The 19,383-nt window shown below is 36.9% G+C and overlaps 2 protein-coding genes and 1 long non-coding RNA gene across 3 annotated transcripts; all 3 read right to left on the bottom strand.

Annotated features, from left to right (window-relative positions):
- Positions 1-1,114: 1,114 nt before the first annotated feature.
- LOC107722587 (occludin-like) lies at positions 1,115-13,718 on the bottom strand. Its single transcript, XM_016531005.1, has 8 exons — positions 13,498-13,718; positions 8,641-9,399; positions 8,140-8,304; positions 4,927-5,060; positions 4,629-4,832; positions 1,738-1,909; positions 1,510-1,551; positions 1,115-1,370 (listed from the first exon to the last, which is right to left on the bottom strand). Exons 2-8 carry the CDS (start codon positions 9,382-9,384, stop codon positions 1,224-1,226), a joined length of 1,608 nt encoding a protein of 535 aa, XP_016386491.1. The 5' UTR covers positions 9,385-9,399; positions 13,498-13,718; the 3' UTR covers positions 1,115-1,223.
- LOC107722590 (uncharacterized) lies at positions 2,687-3,672 on the bottom strand. The gene is made up of 3 exons (XR_001637820.1): positions 3,570-3,672; positions 3,296-3,485; positions 2,687-2,723 (listed from the first exon to the last, which is right to left on the bottom strand). It is a non-coding gene; the product is annotated as an uncharacterized LOC107722590 (long non-coding RNA).
- Positions 12,254-17,057, bottom strand: LOC107722589 (MARVEL domain-containing protein 2-like). Its single transcript, XM_016531009.1, has 7 exons — positions 16,818-17,057; positions 16,692-16,749; positions 15,263-16,325; positions 14,439-14,650; positions 12,734-12,905; positions 12,601-12,651; positions 12,254-12,485 (listed from the first exon to the last, which is right to left on the bottom strand). Exons 2-7 carry the CDS (start codon positions 16,706-16,708, stop codon positions 12,366-12,368), a joined length of 1,635 nt encoding a protein of 544 aa, XP_016386495.1. The 5' UTR covers positions 16,709-16,749; positions 16,818-17,057; the 3' UTR covers positions 12,254-12,365.
- Positions 17,058-19,383: the final 2,326 nt, after the last annotated feature.

The raw sequence follows: 19,383 nt of genomic DNA, 5'->3' as shown, positions 1-19,383 counted from the left end.
AGCATAGGTCGTAGCCGTGCAATATTTCTGAGATGAAAGTACGAGGTCTTAGTGTTCAGCAAGAAAGGCTCAAATGACAAGCTGGGATCAAAAATAACGCCCAGGTTTTTTAATTTAGGCTACTTTGTAACTCCAGAGCAACACCATCAACAGACAAAGCTAAAGAGCTAGCATTACGCAATTTATGGGGAGAGCCGAGAAGCATAACTTCCGTTTTGGAACTATTCAAACAAGAAATCCACAACTTAATCTCAGAGAGACAGTGTGAGAGATGGGAAATATTCACATCTTGGCCCGGATTAGAGTGGATGTAAATCTGCGTATCGTCAGCGTAAAAATGGTAGTTCAGTTCGAGAGATCTTAACAATTGCCCAAGAGGAAATATATAAATGCTAAAAAACAAAGGACCAAGTAATGAGCCCTGAGGGACACCAGTACTAACAGGACCGACCTCTGATCTGTGACCATTCATAAAAACAAAATGACTACGATCAGTTAAATAGGATCTGAACCAATCCAGAGCAATCTCTGTCACCCCAAAGACCAATTCGAGTCGACTAAGTAATACCGTATGGTCGACGGTATCAAAAGCTGCACTTCGATCCAGAAGGATAAGGATTGACACAGATCCAGCGTCAGATGCTAGTAACAAGTCATTAGTAACTTTGACCAAGGCTGTCTCAGTACTGTGGTTTTCGAAGCCCAGACTGGTATGGCTCAAAAACGTTGTTAACAGTCAAATGATTGTGTAATTGAGAAGCAACAACACCCTCTAAAATTTTAGCCAAAAATGGAAGATTTGATATTGGACGAAAATTGTTTAAATTGTTCACATCAGTATTTTGCTTTTTGAGAACAGGGGTGACCGCAGCAGTTTTAAGTGCTGCTGGCACAACACCAGTTGACAAGTACCAGAAAAACATAAAAAATTGACTGCCGACGTCTGTGAACCAGAGAAACAAAATGCATGTTTACGGACACAAGCAGTTTTAGCACTAAAATGGGTGAGAAAATCATTACACAACTGAACTGATGCAGTCTGAGAATTAGCACCGTCAACTTTAAGAAGACAGTTAAAAGTGTGAAAGAGATGCCTGGGATTATTTTAGTTATTTACAATAATCTGAGAAAAGTAGGATGATCTTGCTTTTTCAAGTGCTACTTTATATTGACCCAGACATGATGTATAGATGTATACAGTGTATGCATTCATGTGTACAGTTTTAAACAAAGAAATCCTGGTGATCAGTAATATTAGTCTTCTCTCCCCTTGCAAAGCTTCTGTCATAGTTTTTCACCAGTTGTTTGATATGACACAGCTCCTGCCTCAGTTTTTTACACTGGAGCTTCATAGCCTGGTATTCTGGAGACTAGAGAAAAGAAATGGGCATTAGGGATTGACAGACAAAAATATGAAATGACTGTAATGACTGATTTAGACCATTAGGGCCAATCAGTCTCCTAATACTGATGGACAAAAATCAATCTCCATCAAGAATTTTTTCTTACCCGCTTCAGATCCTTGAGTCGATTATATTCATCAGCTACAGCCTGTGATACAAAGAATATATATATGGGTTGTACTGCGTTTATATCATATAAAATGTTGTAACATAGATGTATAGCTGTCTGAGTTGACATTTATATATATTAGATGTCTGAGTTGACATTTATATATATTTTTTTTTCCCCTTTCTTAGCTTTATTATTTTTACTTTATTGGTTTTTGATGCCTACCTGGAACTTGGTGGATTCCTCATGGAGGGTGTCCAGTTCTCGGCTCAGTTCATTCATTTGATCACTGATATCATCCATTTCTGCACAGAGGTTCTTGTATTCAGTGAGGGAGATATCAAACTGTTTCTTGTACTGTCTGCGCTTATCATCGGTTGTAATTTCTGAATGAGAGCTGTAGCAGGAAAAAAAACAAGTGACTATCCTGCAAAACAATCTGCTATTAGAACAGTAATAGAAAAACATTCTTAACTGCATCAGCTCTTTTAAGCAGCACAGCACACAGTGGGGGGGGGGCGTCATGCATTCTAAATTAGTTACACTGTTAAAGAGTTGGATTCTCATGCTAAACATAGCCAACAAGTTTGAAAAAAAACTATTTGGACGTATGATGGAGTATTTCTGTGCCAAATACATTCCTTAAGTTTCGGAAAGTTTTTTTCAACCTTCATGATGTCATAAAAGGCAGAATTCCTTGTATGGGCACTTCTCCCGGAAGAGCGCATGCACACGTCAACCAGGGGTGCGTTTCCCAAAAGGAACTATGGTCACAAGTTCCGTCGTTACCAATAGAGTTCAATGGAACTAACGACCATAGTTAGCTAACAATGCTTTTGGGAAACGCACCCCAGAGCGAGAGCAGGAGCACACCCATCAACGTCGTCACAGGACTTACTCGAGAAGAATGTCTCCAGCGAAGTGTGTTTTTGGTTGTAAGGGAAAGTTAACCTTGTTCAGCTTCAACTGTGATCTAAAAATTCTCTAATATTGGTCAGTAATATCACAAACATGTAGAATTTCATCTTTTATTTCCTTCAAAGTATTTACAATTCAGTTTCCTTGTTTATTTTGATTTATTTTCAGTTTGGTGTTGGCATTTGACAGACATTTCAATTTAACAGATACATTCTGCTTCTGGTGTTGTTTTGGTGACTCCTTTTTTTTCTTAACTTCTATTTCTTTGTCCCTTTGGAAAGACTTGACACATCCTGAAACACAGAGAACAATATGTCATTGCAATCAGTTGCTAACAACCTAACAGGTGAAAATAACTATTAGTTAAACAAAATATGAAACAAATCATGCATCCATGCTTCCACAAAACATGCTTGTATAGTTATTGAAATATGATCCCAAGTTAGTAATGTAGTCTAGTAATGACCTGATATCGGAAGTATAACAAATTATAAATACTGATATGCAACCTAAAGCCAGGGACACACTTAACGACTAACTGAATCATTCTAAGACTGAACTGAACACACTTATGATTTTAAATGCTGACTGTAAACACCAACTGAACGCAAATGGCTCTGACACATTTGGGTGTGATCAGTTTTAAGTATCAAATTACATTCATAACCAGCCTTACAGTTGTGTAGTGTGTTCCTGGCTTAACTAATTAACTTAACTAATCTCAGCTGGCAAGATGGCTGGTTCACATGTACCTGGCTAACACATGAACCTGACTAATGTGCTAACATGGGGCCAGGCCACAGTGCATATTGGTATTATAATATCATATTAGCATATGTGAATAGCAATTAAAGAAACCACTCACCATTTCTCCAGTGTAACAATTCCACAGTCAACAGTCCCTAACACAAATGTACATCACAATAGTGATGTTTGTCGTCTTCTTCGTTGGAGTTTTAAGGCAGTTGGCATCCATAGTGTTGCATTACTGCCATCTGCTGTCTCACTTTAACTTACTATATCTTAATTAAATTCGTCCTTCCAGTCCAGTCCTCCTTAGAAAATTAAACAAATATCTCCGTCCTTGGTCACTATTTCCATATGTTACTATATATTTTTAACATTATACTCTACTATACCTATTTCCCGTAGGTGATTCTTGAATAGTGATGTTTGATTCTTCTTCTTCTGTTTTATGGTGGGTAGCACCAGCGTTAAGGTGCATTATCGCCACCTTCAGTGTTGGAGTGTTGAGGATCACAGTATGAGGATCGTTTGAACTCACAATGATTTCATATACTACTCACACGGTGAGGATCACAGTATGAGGATCGTTTGAACTCACAATGATTTCATATACTACTCACACGGTGAGGATCACAGTATGAGGATTGTGTGATATCACTGTGATCATCGCATGATCTCACGTGTTGACTGGGTTGTTTGTTCCCGTCATTTTGGTGATGAATGTTTTATAAACGAGGCCCAGTTCGTTTGATACTGAAAGATGGAGCAGTCCCAGCAATAAAATATCCTGGTCATGATTCGGAACCGCAGGCGGTTTGTAAAACGGCATCGAATTTCTGTGTTTTGTTGGCAATCGGCACACAAGTACTCCTGACTCTTTAGCTCTGCCCACGGCACGCCTCAGAGAGAATCATAAAGCTGTATCTTTCTTTTATAAATATGATCAAACTAAAGACTCTTTGGAGATATAAAGGACACAATACTTCTCTATAGGTACTCAAGATTAACAAGAGATTGAGCGAAACTGTGTGTTATGTTAAAGGAACACTCCACTTTTTTTGAAAATAGGCTCATTTTCCAACTCTCCTAGAGTTAAACAGTTGAGTTTTACAGTTTTCGAATCCATTCAGCCGATCTCTGGGTCTGGCGGTAGCACTTTTAGCTGCAGCTTAGCATAGATCATTGAATCTGATTAGACCGTTTGCATCTCGCTCAAAAATGACCAAAGAGTTTCAAAATTTTTCCTACTTAAAACTTGACTCTTCTGTAGTTACATTGTGTACTAAGACTGACAGAAAATGAAAAGTTGCGATTTTCTAGGCCGATATGGCTAGGAACTAGGAAAATCGCAACTTTTTATTTTCCGTCTAGGGGAGTTGGAAAATGAGCCTATTTTCAAAAAAAGTGGAGTGTTCCTTTAAGGATAAGAAGTATTCATGATTGAAACTCACTCGTCCAACTCATATGTGTCTAATTCAGTGGCCGAATCTCCAGTGGTGTAGCCCGTCTCACAGAGCACATCCTCAACCTCGTACGTTTCAGGTTTCTCCTGCACCGAGCTGCTCTGCACTTCAACCTCCTCCACAGTGTTGGAGCTCATCCACCGACTCTGGTACAATGGCTCTGGGGAGCAACCGTTCGCGTTCTCAGAATCCCTTTAAAACAAAGTGCAATGAAAAGGCTAGTGTGCATTGGTACTTGTAAGAATTTCTTGTCCTGAACATGGTCAGAAAGGCGGGCCGCACTCACACATTGCTTTTGTATGCACCCTCGCTGTAGACGCTCACTGTTCCCTCAGTGTAGGAGGTGAAGCTGTTCTCTGCTTTCAGATGAGGGGAAGCCTTCTCTGATAAAACCACAGTGGGGATGTATTGAGTGCTTCGCTGGAACAGACCGTGTACAAGTTTTAATGGAGCCAGAAGAATCACAGAACAAGATGTAATGAATCAGTTTAAGTCTGACGCTAAAGCTGCCACAGAATAACCTGATGGGAAACTAGATCAGACTGGAGGACAATCAGAGATACCATCACAGATTTCTCTGAACAATACGGTCTCTTAAGAGACCACTTGAGCAGTTTTATATGACACAATACACCAAGACACTGTAAATCCATCACAACACAATTATCCCACCCTCATGCACGTGCATCACTTCCTCTAATGAAGCGTAATTATTTCAGCTTTCAGGAAGCACACTTGATGAGAGTTGCACATGGCACTGGCTGTACAAAAATGCCTGTGTATTGTCTTAACAGCAACAAACAACATCTGAGGTCACTTCCAGGAAAGTCACTGCATAGTCCAAGAATTCAGAACGACCCATTTTGAAGTCACCTCACAGCGAACCAAATAATATAAACTACTCTTAAAGAGCAAAAGGTGAGTTTTAAAGCCTAATAAATAAAACTGTGCTGTTATTTTGTTGAGTTTGTATACTAAAGCTGTTTTTTTCTGATAATTACGCCAGAAGCTATTGTTTACAAGCTGCAATAAGCAGAAACTTAGCTAAAGCAAATGTACATTTGGATGAAAATATCAGTAATTGCACAAGCTGTTATCTTTATCTATAAAAATAACATGATGCATCACCTATATAGTAACTGGAACGCAAGTTATCTGTGACTGTCAATCAGAATCAGAATCAGAATGAACTTTATTGCCAGGTATGTTTTCACATACGAGGAATTTGTTTTCATGACAGAAGCTTCCGCAGTGCAACAGAATGACAGCGACAGTACAAAAACACAGATAATAAAATAATTTTAAAAAATAAAAAAATAGAACAAGTAAATAAGTAATAACAATATATAAATTGACAATTGAGTGTGCAGGTATATTACAATAGACAGTTTTTTTGTATGTACAGGTATATTATGTGCAAATTTGAAGTGTAGACTAAGTGTGTGTGTAGGGATATGCCGGTATCAACTTTTCATGTTGCGATTAATTGCTAATGCTTTTATTACGGTATACGGTATTATCACGGTATTGAAATTTAGTTTTAAAAAAAGTGCTGTCATAATACAGTATAACAGGTTTAATAACTTTTTTCTTATAACAAAAATAACTGAACATTTAAATGCAATAAAGCAATACAGAAAGCCCGTGGAACAGAGTGATATGCGTTCTTTATTGTGGTGTAACAGTGATTCAATATATTACTGTCTCTGGTGGGACATGTGATGTGCTGTCTGTATTTTGGCAGTTCACGGGAGAGATTTGCTTTATTAAAGTCCCCAAGAATGATTAAAACAGAGTCCGGGTGTTGTTGTTCTGTGTCTGTGATCTGATCAGCGAGTTTCTGTAAAGCGGAGCTCACGTGCGCTTGTGGAGGTATTTAAACACTCACGAGAATGAACGAGCAAATCTCCTGCGGCGAATAGAAAGGCTTACGGTTAATGAAAAGCGCTTCTAGATCGGGACAGCACATCTTCTTTAACACTGTTACGTCTGTACACCACCTTTCGTTGATGTAAAAGCATGTCCCGCCGCCGCGCGATTTCCCCTGCTGTCCGGTATGGTGTCATTCAGCCAGGTTTCCGTGAAACACAGAGCAGCAGAGTGTGAGAAATCCTTATTTGTCCGGGAGAGCAGAAGGAGTTCGTCCGTTTTGTTGGGTAGAGAGCGGCGGTTCGCCAGATGGATGCTAGGCAACGGCGTTCGAAATCCGCGCTGCCTGAGCTTCACGAGGGCGCCGGCTCGCTTCCCCCGTCTGCGCGCCCTGAAGCGCTTGATCAGCGCAGCTGCTCCGCCAACTCTTCATCTTCATCGGCGCCATCTTGTAAAGAGGGCTCAGATTGTTTGCTGACCTTTATTCTGTATCGGTCATTATGAAGAGAGCAATTCACTTCACAATCATTGATTCGATGAATCGATGAATGATTAACACAAAGGCAATTCTGATCATATGACTGATTTCATTGTACGGCACTGGTGTCGCAGGTTTAGATACACTATATTTAAATAATGTGGCCCCTAGTTTCATTTTGCAAAACCTCCTTAAAACATATTTACAGTCAAAATAATAATAATAAAAAATAAAAAATAATTATTTAAATTAGAAATAATTAAGCAGCTCAACTGTTTTCAACACTGATAATAGTTTTTTAATTTTTTTGTTGCAGTTTTCAGAAGCAAGTTGTTTTCATTTTTTTGTTGCAGTTTTCAGAAGCAAGTTGTATATTTTCAAAACTAATATCATATAGTACTAATATCACAACAGATCATCAAAATGCACTTTAAAACATTTTTCTAACTTTTTAGCATTTTCAATTGCGTCATCACAAAAATGTATTTTTTTGTAAACATTTTAATCACAGTAACTGCCTTTTATAATGCTATTATTATCAAACTTTTAATTTCCCTCCCATCTTGTCCAGTTCAATACGTTTGTCGATGATTTAATCTAACTAATCTTGATGGTTAATCAGATGTGTTAAACCAAATGTTCTCATTACATATTACAAAAATCTTGTGTGCACTGAAAATATATATATATAACTGTAATGAAAAGATGAGATCAGGCTTTGAAAGATTGACTGGAAATGTTACAAGTGAGATTAGTTTTTTTTTTTTAGTAGGAGTTTTGAAAGTGTGCACCTTTCATGTGGAAAATTGCAGTAAATGAATAAAAAGAAACTGTAATAAGAAATGTTTCTTGAGCAGCAATTCAGCATATTAGATTGATTTCTGAAGGATCATGTGACACTGAAGAATGTAGTAATGTTGCTGAAAATTCAGCTTTGCCAACACAGGAATAAATGACTTTTTAAAATATATTACAAAACAGGGTTTTTGTTTTTTTGTAACAATATTTCACAATATTAACTACTGTTGATATATATGCTTTTGAAGTAAATGTAGCCTTTGTACTTGCTGAGCATATATATGTATATGCCAGAAAATTTGAATGCCAATAGCAATGACCTCAATAAATCTGAACTGCCACTTATGAACTCACCCAGTTTTGTGAATTCTGGCTCCTGTCTATTCTGAGGATAGGTGGTTCCTCCCAGTAGATATTAGGTTTGCCATGACGCCATATTTTGCTTCGAGTCTTATAGGCAAAATAGGCTGCAACAGCCAGGGCAATCATGACAAACAGTCCACATACCAGAGCCACAGCCTAAAATTAAGAAGAAAACACTGATTTAAAACAATTAATGTTACAGTGAAACTACAGCTACAGAGCAATAAGAAGTGAAAATTACACTCTTAATAAAGGTTCCAAAAGGAGGTTTTCACAGCGATGCCACCAAAGAAATATTTTAGGTTCCCCAAAGAACCTTTCGGTCATATTTTTCTTAGTCTGAAGCACATTTTAATAATCTTAAGTGCCTTTTTCCACTATAAATAACAATTTGTGCAATGGAAAGGTTCTATTTATGTTAAAGGTTCTTCATGGAACCACTGATGCAAATAAAGAACCTTTTTTTAAGAGTGCATGTCTTGGCATACTGACCTCCTCAGGATCCATGAAGCAGTAGTGATAGAGATATCGATTAAAGGACGGATATGCACCTGGGAAGCCTGCTCCAACTCCAGCGCTGATGCTGGGAGTCCCTAATGAGGTCTGACACATCATCAGGATGGGGTTGTACATGATGCTTTGTGAACTCTGGGCCATGGGATTCACCCCAATGACGAATATGATGTCTATAATACACTGTAGAATCGCCAGAACCACATCCACCACTAAAACTGTCAAGTAAAACGTTTTTCCATGCACACACCAAGTCTTTGAGAAACTAACCACTAGGATGGCCAAAGATACTACGAAATTAAGGGCTGCCATGGAGATCATGGCTGATTTTGCTGAGTAGGGTGTCATATAAGATCTCTGATAGCCATAGGTTCCTCCATAGTACCCAGATCCCATCCCATAGCCTCCAGATCCAGCAGCGAAGGCTCCGATGCTTCCCTCGTAGCCGTGCATGTCCCAAACTAGAGTAGAAGCAACACAGGCAAAAATAACAAAACAAAGCAGAGCAGTCAGTCCCTCCATCGTTTTCACAATGCCAGGTGGGGAGAACAATCTGTAGAAGTGCTGAGGGTTTCCCTCCGTTTGAGGAGCATCAGTCACTGAAGAGTATAAGCCATACTCGCTTCTTTGAGAGTAGAAACTTCTGGATGTGTACATATTTGATGGGGCAATGTAGTGTGGACTGTACTGCGGTGGACTGTCATACTGCTGTGTTTCATACATGATTCATGAGATAATCTGAAAAAAGAAATGAGGTCAAATTTAGATCATGAGATCATCTGGGAACAGATATAGCTTTCTGAAACTAAAACCATACTTCATTTTCAGACAAAGAGCTGCAGTCATTTGTTTTAATCATTAAAAATGATATGGACGAGTATAACTCTTATAATCGTGGCGAGAAGACCATTTGTTGCTATTGTAAACAAAACATGAAAACTAAAATAATAATTAAATTGAAATATAGATGAACACAATATATATATATATATATACATATGTATGCAATTATATATATATATATATATATATACACACACACACAGTTATGCTCATAAGTTTACATAACCCTTGCAGAATATGCAAATGTTAATCATTTTAACAAAATAAGAGAGCTCATGAAAATTGCATGTTATTTTTTATTTAGTACTGTCCTGAATAAGCTATTTCACATAACAGATGTTTATATCTACTCCACAAGAAAAAATAATAACTCAATTTATAAAAATGACCCCATTCAAAAGTTTTACATCTTAATACTGTGTGTCGTTTCCTGGATGATCCACAACTGTTTTTATATTTTGTGATAGTTGTTCATGAGTCCCTTGTTTGTCCTGAGCAGTTCAACTGCCTGCTGTTCTTCAGAAAAATCTTCCAGCTCCTGCACATTCTTTGGCCAGAAGGAAAAAACATGCATTAAGAGCCGGGGGTGAAAACTTTTGAACAGATAGGAGATGTGTACATTTGTCTTATTTTGCCTAAATATCATATTCTTTCATTTAGTACTGCCATTCAGAGGCTACAGAATATAGTTACATGTTTCTAAGAAGACAAAATAAGTAAAATTTACCCTGATCTTCAAATTAAAAAAAGTTTTCACCCCCACTGCTGGAAAGGGTTCAAATATGCAGAAGATGCTGGAAAACTGAAGATTCTGCAGGACATGGAGGATTTTTCTGAAGAACAGTGCTCAGTTTAACTGTTCAGAACAAACAAGGGACTCATGAGCAACCATCACAAAACAAAAAAAAACTGTCATAGATCTTCCAGGTAACCACATTCAGAATTAAGAACCAAGGGTTTCCAAACTTTTAAAGGGGGTTATTTTAATAATTTCAGCAATTTTTTTGTCTTGTGGACTATATGTAAACATCTTTTATGTAAAATATCTTACTCAGGACAGTACTAAATAAAAAATAACATGCATTTTGTATGATCTCTATAATTTTGTTAAAATTATTCACATTTTCAGATTCTGCAAGGGGTTCCCAAACTTTCGCATGCCACTGTACATATATGTATATGTATGTATATATATAAAATTTATGTTAACCAAAATAATTGCAAACAAAATAAATGTTTAAGTTGAAGTATTAAAATTACTAAAACTAAAATATAAATAAAATATAACTAAATAGTAAAATAATAAATCTGGAGAGATAAAAATAACAGAAGCAAAATTACAAAATCTTACACAAATTAAGATACAACTGGAAAATATATATATAAAAAGCTTTATTCAAAACAATAATAAAACCTATGACAGTCTATATAAAAATTAATAATAAAACAACACTGTAACTACACATTGCCACTCAACACTTATGTGCTGCCCTCAACTACCATCACCCACATGATTATAATCTCAATTACACATATAATAATTATTTTTAAAATATATAGAAATAATAGTTCTGGTGTCCAGTCATTTCTTCTGAATGGTCAGTACAGCATTCCAATAAAATCCACAGTAGCACAGATGGCACAACTGCGAATGATATTGTTTTTATATAACAATTTGTCTATTTTTTGCTATGCAGATGAAACAATTTCACAACAGGACAAAGCATAATTAATTATCGCATCATCTACAGAGCAATACACAGCCTTCCTGAATCAGTCAGCGTTTCTGAACGAATTAGTTTAATGACTGATTCAATGACTCACTCATAAAAACTATTGCCTGTTTTGTTCCTGAATTCATTAGTGAGTTTGAAAGAATTGTTTGAATTAATCATTTGATGACTCACTCATAAAAACTTGTCCAATTACCAGTGTACCTGTAACCTCCGTCACTAAAACACTGACAATGTCAAATGCACAAACAACACTGTTGGCTTATCAAATTTCATAAATTGCATTTAAACTATACATTTTATCACTACATTTGTTCCCTGGGATTACAAACATGCAATTGTTAGCGCACAACTCTATCCGTAGATCTACAGGAACTTTCAGAGTTCTGATCTAACAGTATAATTAAGATAGAACACACCTCTTTATAGCACAAACAACATTCACAATCTGGAGTCCAGCTTTAAACATCATTCCCTTCATCAGGCTACTGCAATTCAGACGAGATGCTCTGAATAATTCAGAGAAACATGAGCAGATGCAGTCATTGGGGGTTTCCATGCTGTAAGTTTTCTTCCTCACATTTCTGTTGCATCCCCCAAGTGCAATATACAGACATTATATGTGAATAAAAGAGGTGAAGAGATGCACTGCTAACAGGAATATTTCAAATACCGTATCCTTAGTTAATTATGCTTTAGAGAGATGGTGAGGTGCACACCTGTGGTAACTTGAAAAGAGTGAATAAATAATTCAAGAGCTGAAAATCAACCTAGCAAGCTTTATACAGTCTCACAGGTACATGTTGATGGGACAGCTATTCAAGAATAAAGAAAATAATTTTATTTCCCCCAAAAACGGTTTTGTTTATTTGAATATAATTTTACAACTTTCCTCTTGAAAATAAACCGATATCATTTTAGATTGGTCTGAGCATATAGCTGTCAGCTACAATCACATGAAACACTGCAATTGGTATGATTGACAGTGTAAAATAAAAATATAGGATTCGTGAAGTAGGAGTAAAGTTTATAGATTAGTTTAAGCCAAACTGCCGTCATTTCTTACAGTAAAAAAAGAAAAAAAAAGTAGGCGCCATAATAATAATTACACAATAAAAATAATTTTTTTTAGTAATTGCTGTCCTTTGCAGTGAAATTTTGATCACAATCCCGAATCCTCATCTTGATGTGGTTTAATTTTCCTTTCAGATATTCACACCGTTCCTTCTTCTCCAGAAAGTATGGGTCCTTGAGGAAGCACATAATAAGATACATAATAACAACATTTAAAAAAAAATAATCTCTTGTATTTAACTTAGTTTTTGTAGCGGTTTAAGGTGGGTTAGTTCAAAAGGTGACTTACATTCTTTTTTTGATCATATTTTTTCAGTAAGCCATTGATTCTCTTACTCTCCTAAATAAAACAACCAAAAAACAATTGACACAACTGGTTTGAATAGTCTAAGGTAATATTGACGGAATGTATCACGTCTCACCTCAGGGTTTCTCCTGTTATTGATGAGTTGGCTCATCATGTTGTCTAATTCCTGAAACTTAATTAAAGTGGCTGTGATCTCCCTGTGCAGGTCCTTGTACTCCTGGTATTGGTCATTAAAAACTGCTTTGTATTGCTCTCTGTCCTCTACTGAATGAATTTCAGGATATTTTCTGCCAAAAAATAAAAATAAATAAATAACATCTTTTAATATTGTCCCATTTCATATTTTTTATTCAGTATCGACTCCTATTCTATTTACATTAATCCTAACCTAATTTTATTTCTCAAGCCCATCTCATGTTCATCCTATTTTTAACTAATTAACATCCATTTTTGGTATTTTCTATAGACCTACTGTGTGGTTCTTTTGTGATTTTCAACTGCCTTTTTTATGAAAAGATGGGATAATAAGGGATTTGAGCTGAAAATCAACCTAGCAAGCTTTATACAGTCTCACAGGTACATGTTGATGGGACAGCTATTCAAGAATAAAGAAAATAATTTTATTTCCCCCAAAAAAGGTTTTGTTTTTTTTAATATAATTTTACAACTTTCCTCTTGAAAATAAACCGATATCATTTTAGATTGGTCTGAGCATATAGCTGTCAGCTACAATCACATGAAACACTGCAATTGGTATGATTTGACAACATAAGATTAAACAGTACTGCGACATGTCGGTGTTTTGCACTTTTGCGTTGACTACAATCCATTCTAAAAAGGTAATTTTGTGGTAAATAATTGAAACATTATGTAACTTACCGTAACACAACAGCCACTGGGCTTTTCCTTGTTCGCCTTGGTCCCGCTTTTCTAAGCTTGACAGTTTTCTGTCAAGTGTTGTTTAGTGTTTGAGTTTATCCGTTTGATGTGAATACCTGTGACAGCTGCTGCTCATGGTCATTTGTGTGAAAGACCTGGGCCTGAAACTCTAAACCCGATCCAACCCGTTGCTACTGACACAATCAGTCTTATTGGCTATTGATGAGTTGGCTCATCATGCTGTCTAATTCCTGAAACTTTATTAAAGTGGCTGTGATCTCCCTGTGCAGGTCCTTGTACTCCTGGTATTGGTCATTAAAAACTGCTTTGTATTGCTCTCTGTCCTCTACTGAATGAATTTCAGGATATTTTCTGCCAAAAAATAAAAATAAATAAATAACATCTTTTAATATTGTCCCATTTCATATTTTTTATTCAGTATTGACTCCTATTCTATTTACATTAATCCTAACCTAATTTTATTTCTCAAGCCCATCTCATGTTCATCCTATTTTTAACTAATTAACATCCATTTTTGGTATTTTCTATAGACCTACTGTGTGGTTCTTTTGTGATTTTCAACTGCCTTTTTTATGAAAAGATGGGATAATAAGGGATTTTCCCACCAGTCAGGTTTATTTCAAAGTCCACACCAAGAAATAGCAGCATGAATCAAAACACCACATGGCACATTATCCATCAAGTTGTCCAAAGCCCTTTCTAAAATTGTCTATATGTAGAGCAGTTGGGTTTAAACCATCTATAGTCACCTAATAACATTTACAGATGAAAAAAGAGCCTTTCTAGATCCTTTTTAAATTTTTTAATGGGTTTAAATGGGTTAATACCTACTGAATATAACCAACGCCTGTTACATTTGTGTGGCATAAATATATCATTTATTTTTGTTAGACCAGAAATAAACCATAAAGTATACTAACATAATATAATCAGCGACGACTCTGGGTTTAGGAATGTGTCCTGTTGGAATAGCTCCAGTTAAAATCTTTCTTTCTTCAGCTCTCTCTGAGACATAAGCCAGTCTGCTCTTACTCACAGAGCTTTGATCCATTTCATCTCTGAATGAAATTTTCTTGGATCTAGTCGAGGAGCTGCCCATATTGGATGTGGATTCCAGAGTTTGCTGCTGTAACTGAAAGATAACAGCCATTACAATTAGTCAAACTTGATAACAACATTGAGGATTTTGTGGAAACTAGAAATGTAATTAGTGTTGTTTGTAGTTAAAAGTGAAGCAAAAACCCTGTGATCACTATTATAAAAATGTTTATGACCAAAGACAGCCATATTCTAATGAATGAAATACACACTACCTTTCAAACGTTTGGGGGGGGGTTAAGATTTTCTATTACTTTTGAAAGTGTCTTTTACTCACCAAGGCTGTAATATCATAACAGTAATATCACTGTCTATTTTAATTTACTCCTGTGATGGTAAAACTGGATTTTCAGCAACTTCAGTGTCATATGATCCTTCAGAAATCAGTCTAATATGCTGATTTGGTGCTCAAGAAAAGGTTAATCTTATCAATGTTGAAAACAGTTATGCTGCTTAATATTTTTGTGGAAACTGTGATACTTTTGATGAATGGAAAATTTAAAAGAGCAGCAGTTATTTGAAATATAAATATTTTGTAACATTATGCATGTCTTTAATGTCACTTTTGATCAATTTAATGTGCACTTGCTAAATAAAATGATTAATTTCTTAGAAAAAAACAACAAACTTTTGTGAGCGCATTTACCTGGCTGTTCAGCTGGCTTGTCATGGCCTCCTTCTCACGGCGGGCAGCTTCATGCCTCCACATTTTAAGGCACACTAGGAAGCTTATCAAGTACATGACCATGTTAATGAATATAAACGCAGTCCCAGCCATCTGACCCCCCTCGACACGACACAGGCTAGACAGGACTGGGTTGATACCGACCGTCATGAAGCAAAGCCCACCACGATTCAGATCATTCACGTAGACAATACCCGCTGCCATGTACAGCAGCGAAATGACCAGATTCATAACAGCCTCAGTAAGAGGCCACCATTTGGAATCCAGCAGGATCGTTCTGTAATACATTGTTAATCCCAAAACCAGCAGGATAACGGTCAGTATCCATGAGAGTCCAACAATGACCAACACAAAGGCTGTCAAGGGGCCATTGTAACGGTATCCTTGTGCACCAGCCAACCCATAATTTGGCCTGTAATAGTTGGACCACTCACTGTCTCTTTGAATATACGCACATACACAGGCGAAAACCATCCCGCCGAACACCAGTTGAAGGCCAGCAAGCAGTCTTAAAAGGCCGGGCCAAGACTTCAGGTAGGAGTATTTTAACTGGTATACCTCTAACTTCTCAGCGTAGTACTCTGCCGGATGGATACTGGTCAGTTCAGATTCAAGTGTGTCATATTTGTATCCCACTGAACCTGGGGGGGAGTTTGGCTTGAGGTCACCTGTAAGCGAATCCCAATGTTTTCTGTCCAACAATGGAGAAACAGGTGGACTACATCTTGTGCCGTTGGGTAGTATTTTAATTCCCCCTGATGATGTGGAATGCGTTTCAGAATCAGTTTTCTTCCATTTCTTAAACACACCAGTCCAAGATTTCAGCAAGGCACTTTTTTTCGTCTTTTCAGCTTCCTTGTCTGAATGGCTCTGCTCATAAGGGGAGTAGCTTGAGTCCTCAGGATTGTCACCATTGTGAACTTCTGAAGGATCCTCCTCTGCATGTGCTCTGTTGAAATCTTCACTTTGTGAGGATGAGATGTCATCCGAATACGGTCTGCCAAGGTCTGTCATTTTGCTGGAGCTGGTGAGAAAATCAAGGTCTAGTAGCTGTAGGCTACACAGTCACCAGAGAACAGACAAACTAAGAATTAAACATAAAAAGATGTTTGTTTGTTCTATATCACTGCCCATTTTTCAAAAGTATTTAAAATTCATAAGAATTGTAAATCAAAAAACATAATTTTATATCCCTGTTGAAAAGATACAGTAATCTTTTATAAAAGATATCAGCATAGTTGGTTGCCAGCCTGTACTGTGTTTTGGAAGCTGGTTATTCGGCAAAATGTCATTGGTTTAACTAAATCTGGTATTGACTTTTCAGCAGGTATTGTTAAAAGGTGTATTCGTTTTTAAAGTTAATCAAATACAGTCATTAACATACTCATACACAACGTTTCCGATCATCAACTAAAAGGAAGCTGAACTTGCTCTTCTCAGCGTTTGTTCTGTAAAACATATTATAATCATCAGCCCTGAATATGAGTAGCACCATGACAAACATAAAAACACTCACCTAGTTGTCAGAATAGTCTGGTTTGCTGTTAGTGAGTATGGCTGTGCTAAAATGGCTTCACAAAGTAAAAACAAGACTAATAAAAGTGAGTCAAAGGCGCTGCAGCAGGAAGCCGGAGCAGAGATTAAACATTAAACCTCCAGAGGCCGAGTCTGGTGACAGGCACAGGCTGGCATTCAACATTTCCCCACAGAAATTGTGTTTGATAACATCCCTCAAACCCTCAAAACGAAAATTACCCAAAACTGCTCATTTTATTTTACTGCAATCATGTAACTACTTCAGAATTAATTTACTAAAAGTCTTTATTCCTTGTCAGTAGCAGCCATCGAGCCTCATTCTGTTATTCATCAGCTAATCACTAGAGGGCAGTAGAGGAGTATTGCCATGGCTCCTCATGCATCGATGTCAGGCAAGCTACCGATTCAAATGGACTTGTGTGAAAAATAATTTCACTCCTTTCTTGTAAAGAAATGTATAAGCCGTCACAGTCTTTATGAGTCAGTTTGATAGTCAGCAGGAAATATAGGACATGTGATCGCATATAGACGCTCCATTTACTGTTGGTATGTGCATCTAGTTTAGTCTAGTTAGTCTAACACTTAAAGGGGTCATATGATGCTGCTAAAAAGAACATTATTTTGTGTATTTGGTGTAATGAAATGTGTTTATGCGGTTTAAAGTTAAAAAAACACATTATTTTCCACATACTGTACATTATTGAACATTTGGGCGGTGTTATGCAAATCTTCCCACATAGTGAGGTAGGTATGTGGGGGCGTGTTCGAACGAGCCGTTTTAGGTAGGTGTGGCTAACTCTTAACTTTTATAAAGAATATCTCTTTGGATTTGAGACTTTAGTCTTTGCAACTTTACAGATCTTCTTTATGCACCAAGAGCTTGTAACACTCTAAAGAGAAAGGAAAAAATGAAATCGCATCATATGACCCCTTTAACTATGGAGATTAAATGATTCATCAGTAATTTTTAGCAGAAGAGATCATGAGGCCAGTGGACAGTAAGGTAAAAATAAAGTGGACAAACACCTCATATTTGAATAGAGGAGTACTGATTTCACTTATCTAGTAAATTCAGCCTCAAAAATGTAATCCTAACAGAATGAGAGAAATACTCATGATCTCATTACATAATCAAGCATTATGTATTATACATTGACATATTGCATGTTTGAATTGGTAAAATGGCCATTGTCTTTGAATAAATTCAGTTAAATTAATCAAAAGTTCTACAAATGAAAAGATACATTTATTGCCACACTTGTTGAAATCCTGTGGAGCACCTCTAGTCAGTCTCTTTAGGGTCCCTTAAATGTCCTATCATGTGCTCAGTGAGTCTTCTTGTAGGAATTTATGGACACCTGCCCTTTTCTAAAAGAGGGTTCTGCCTGTGGCGATCTGAGGAACCACAAATTACCAGAATACTTTATGGTATTTAACTGTGATTACATAAATCTGTGATAAATTTCAATGGCCGTCATGTGTCTGTGCTCTATCAGTGATATGTGTCTTAATTCACCTTGGAAAATGTCCTTAGGCCTGTTTTTGTCCCAAGATAGCTGCCTGTGGTTAATCTTCATTGCTCTTCAATTAAATGTTTATGAAGTCCGCTCCACTGTTAATGGGCATGTCTTACTCTCACATGCAGTCATTACCATGCAGCTTGATGCGGCCCATTTTCTTCACTCTTCTGGGATTGCCTCAGAGATGTCCCTCTGCAACGTTCTCACTCTTAAGGATCTAGGTCTGCCTCCTTCAACAGCACATCAAACACATCAAGAATATATATTTATTTTTAAAAGGATTGATGCATTGCATGTTGACTTAATTGCTAGAACAAGACATTCACACATTTGTCCCAGTTAATTAAAAACTATTGTACTGGAAGTGTTTTAATATCACATATCCACAGAAGGAGGCTCTGATACTCACATGTTTTCATCCTCATTTGAACACATGCTCATCCAATATCACAATGCCACAGTGTATTCTCAAGAATTTTATATTTATTATCTGAAACATGGGCAGATTTTGTCCACACTGTAGCTTCTTGGGCTATCTCTATGTAAACAAAATAAGAGGATCTCAACATACGAGACCATGATAACCCATGCCTTTATGTACAGTCAACCTGGGAGGATACAAAATGCAAGTCCATCTCTCTGTTTAATCATTCACAGGTATTTCACAAAGAAAGGCAATTAGGAAAAAATCAGAAAGAAAATAAAATCATGTAAGTCCAATAAAATACGTTCTAGTGATTTGGTGTCCCATCTACTCGTGTATGCAGTTTGACATCAGAAGGCATCTGAGTCTTACTTTATAATTGGCACATTACAACATTTAGACTGTGTTGACAGTGAAAGAGAGAGAAAGGCATGAACAAGGGTCATGATCATGTTGTTTAAAACCATGCAATCGTACATCCAATTATTTTTAACCAGGATCTAAATTGCACTTGATTTTGGTCATCAACAGCAGCTTGAATAGTAAAGCAGCCTATCCTTCTATTTTTGTCTGCATTAGGAATTGAATGTTACGACCGGCTT

The sequence above is a fragment of the Sinocyclocheilus rhinocerous genome, unplaced genomic scaffold (genome assembly GCF_001515625.1).
Source record: "Sinocyclocheilus rhinocerous isolate Xijiao unplaced genomic scaffold, SAMN03320098_v1.1 scaffold541, whole genome shotgun sequence".
NCBI lineage: Eukaryota > Metazoa > Chordata > Actinopteri > Cypriniformes > Cyprinidae > Sinocyclocheilus > Sinocyclocheilus rhinocerous.
Note: the sequence above shows the minus strand (reverse complement) of the source record. Positions and strands in the feature narration are given on the sequence as shown.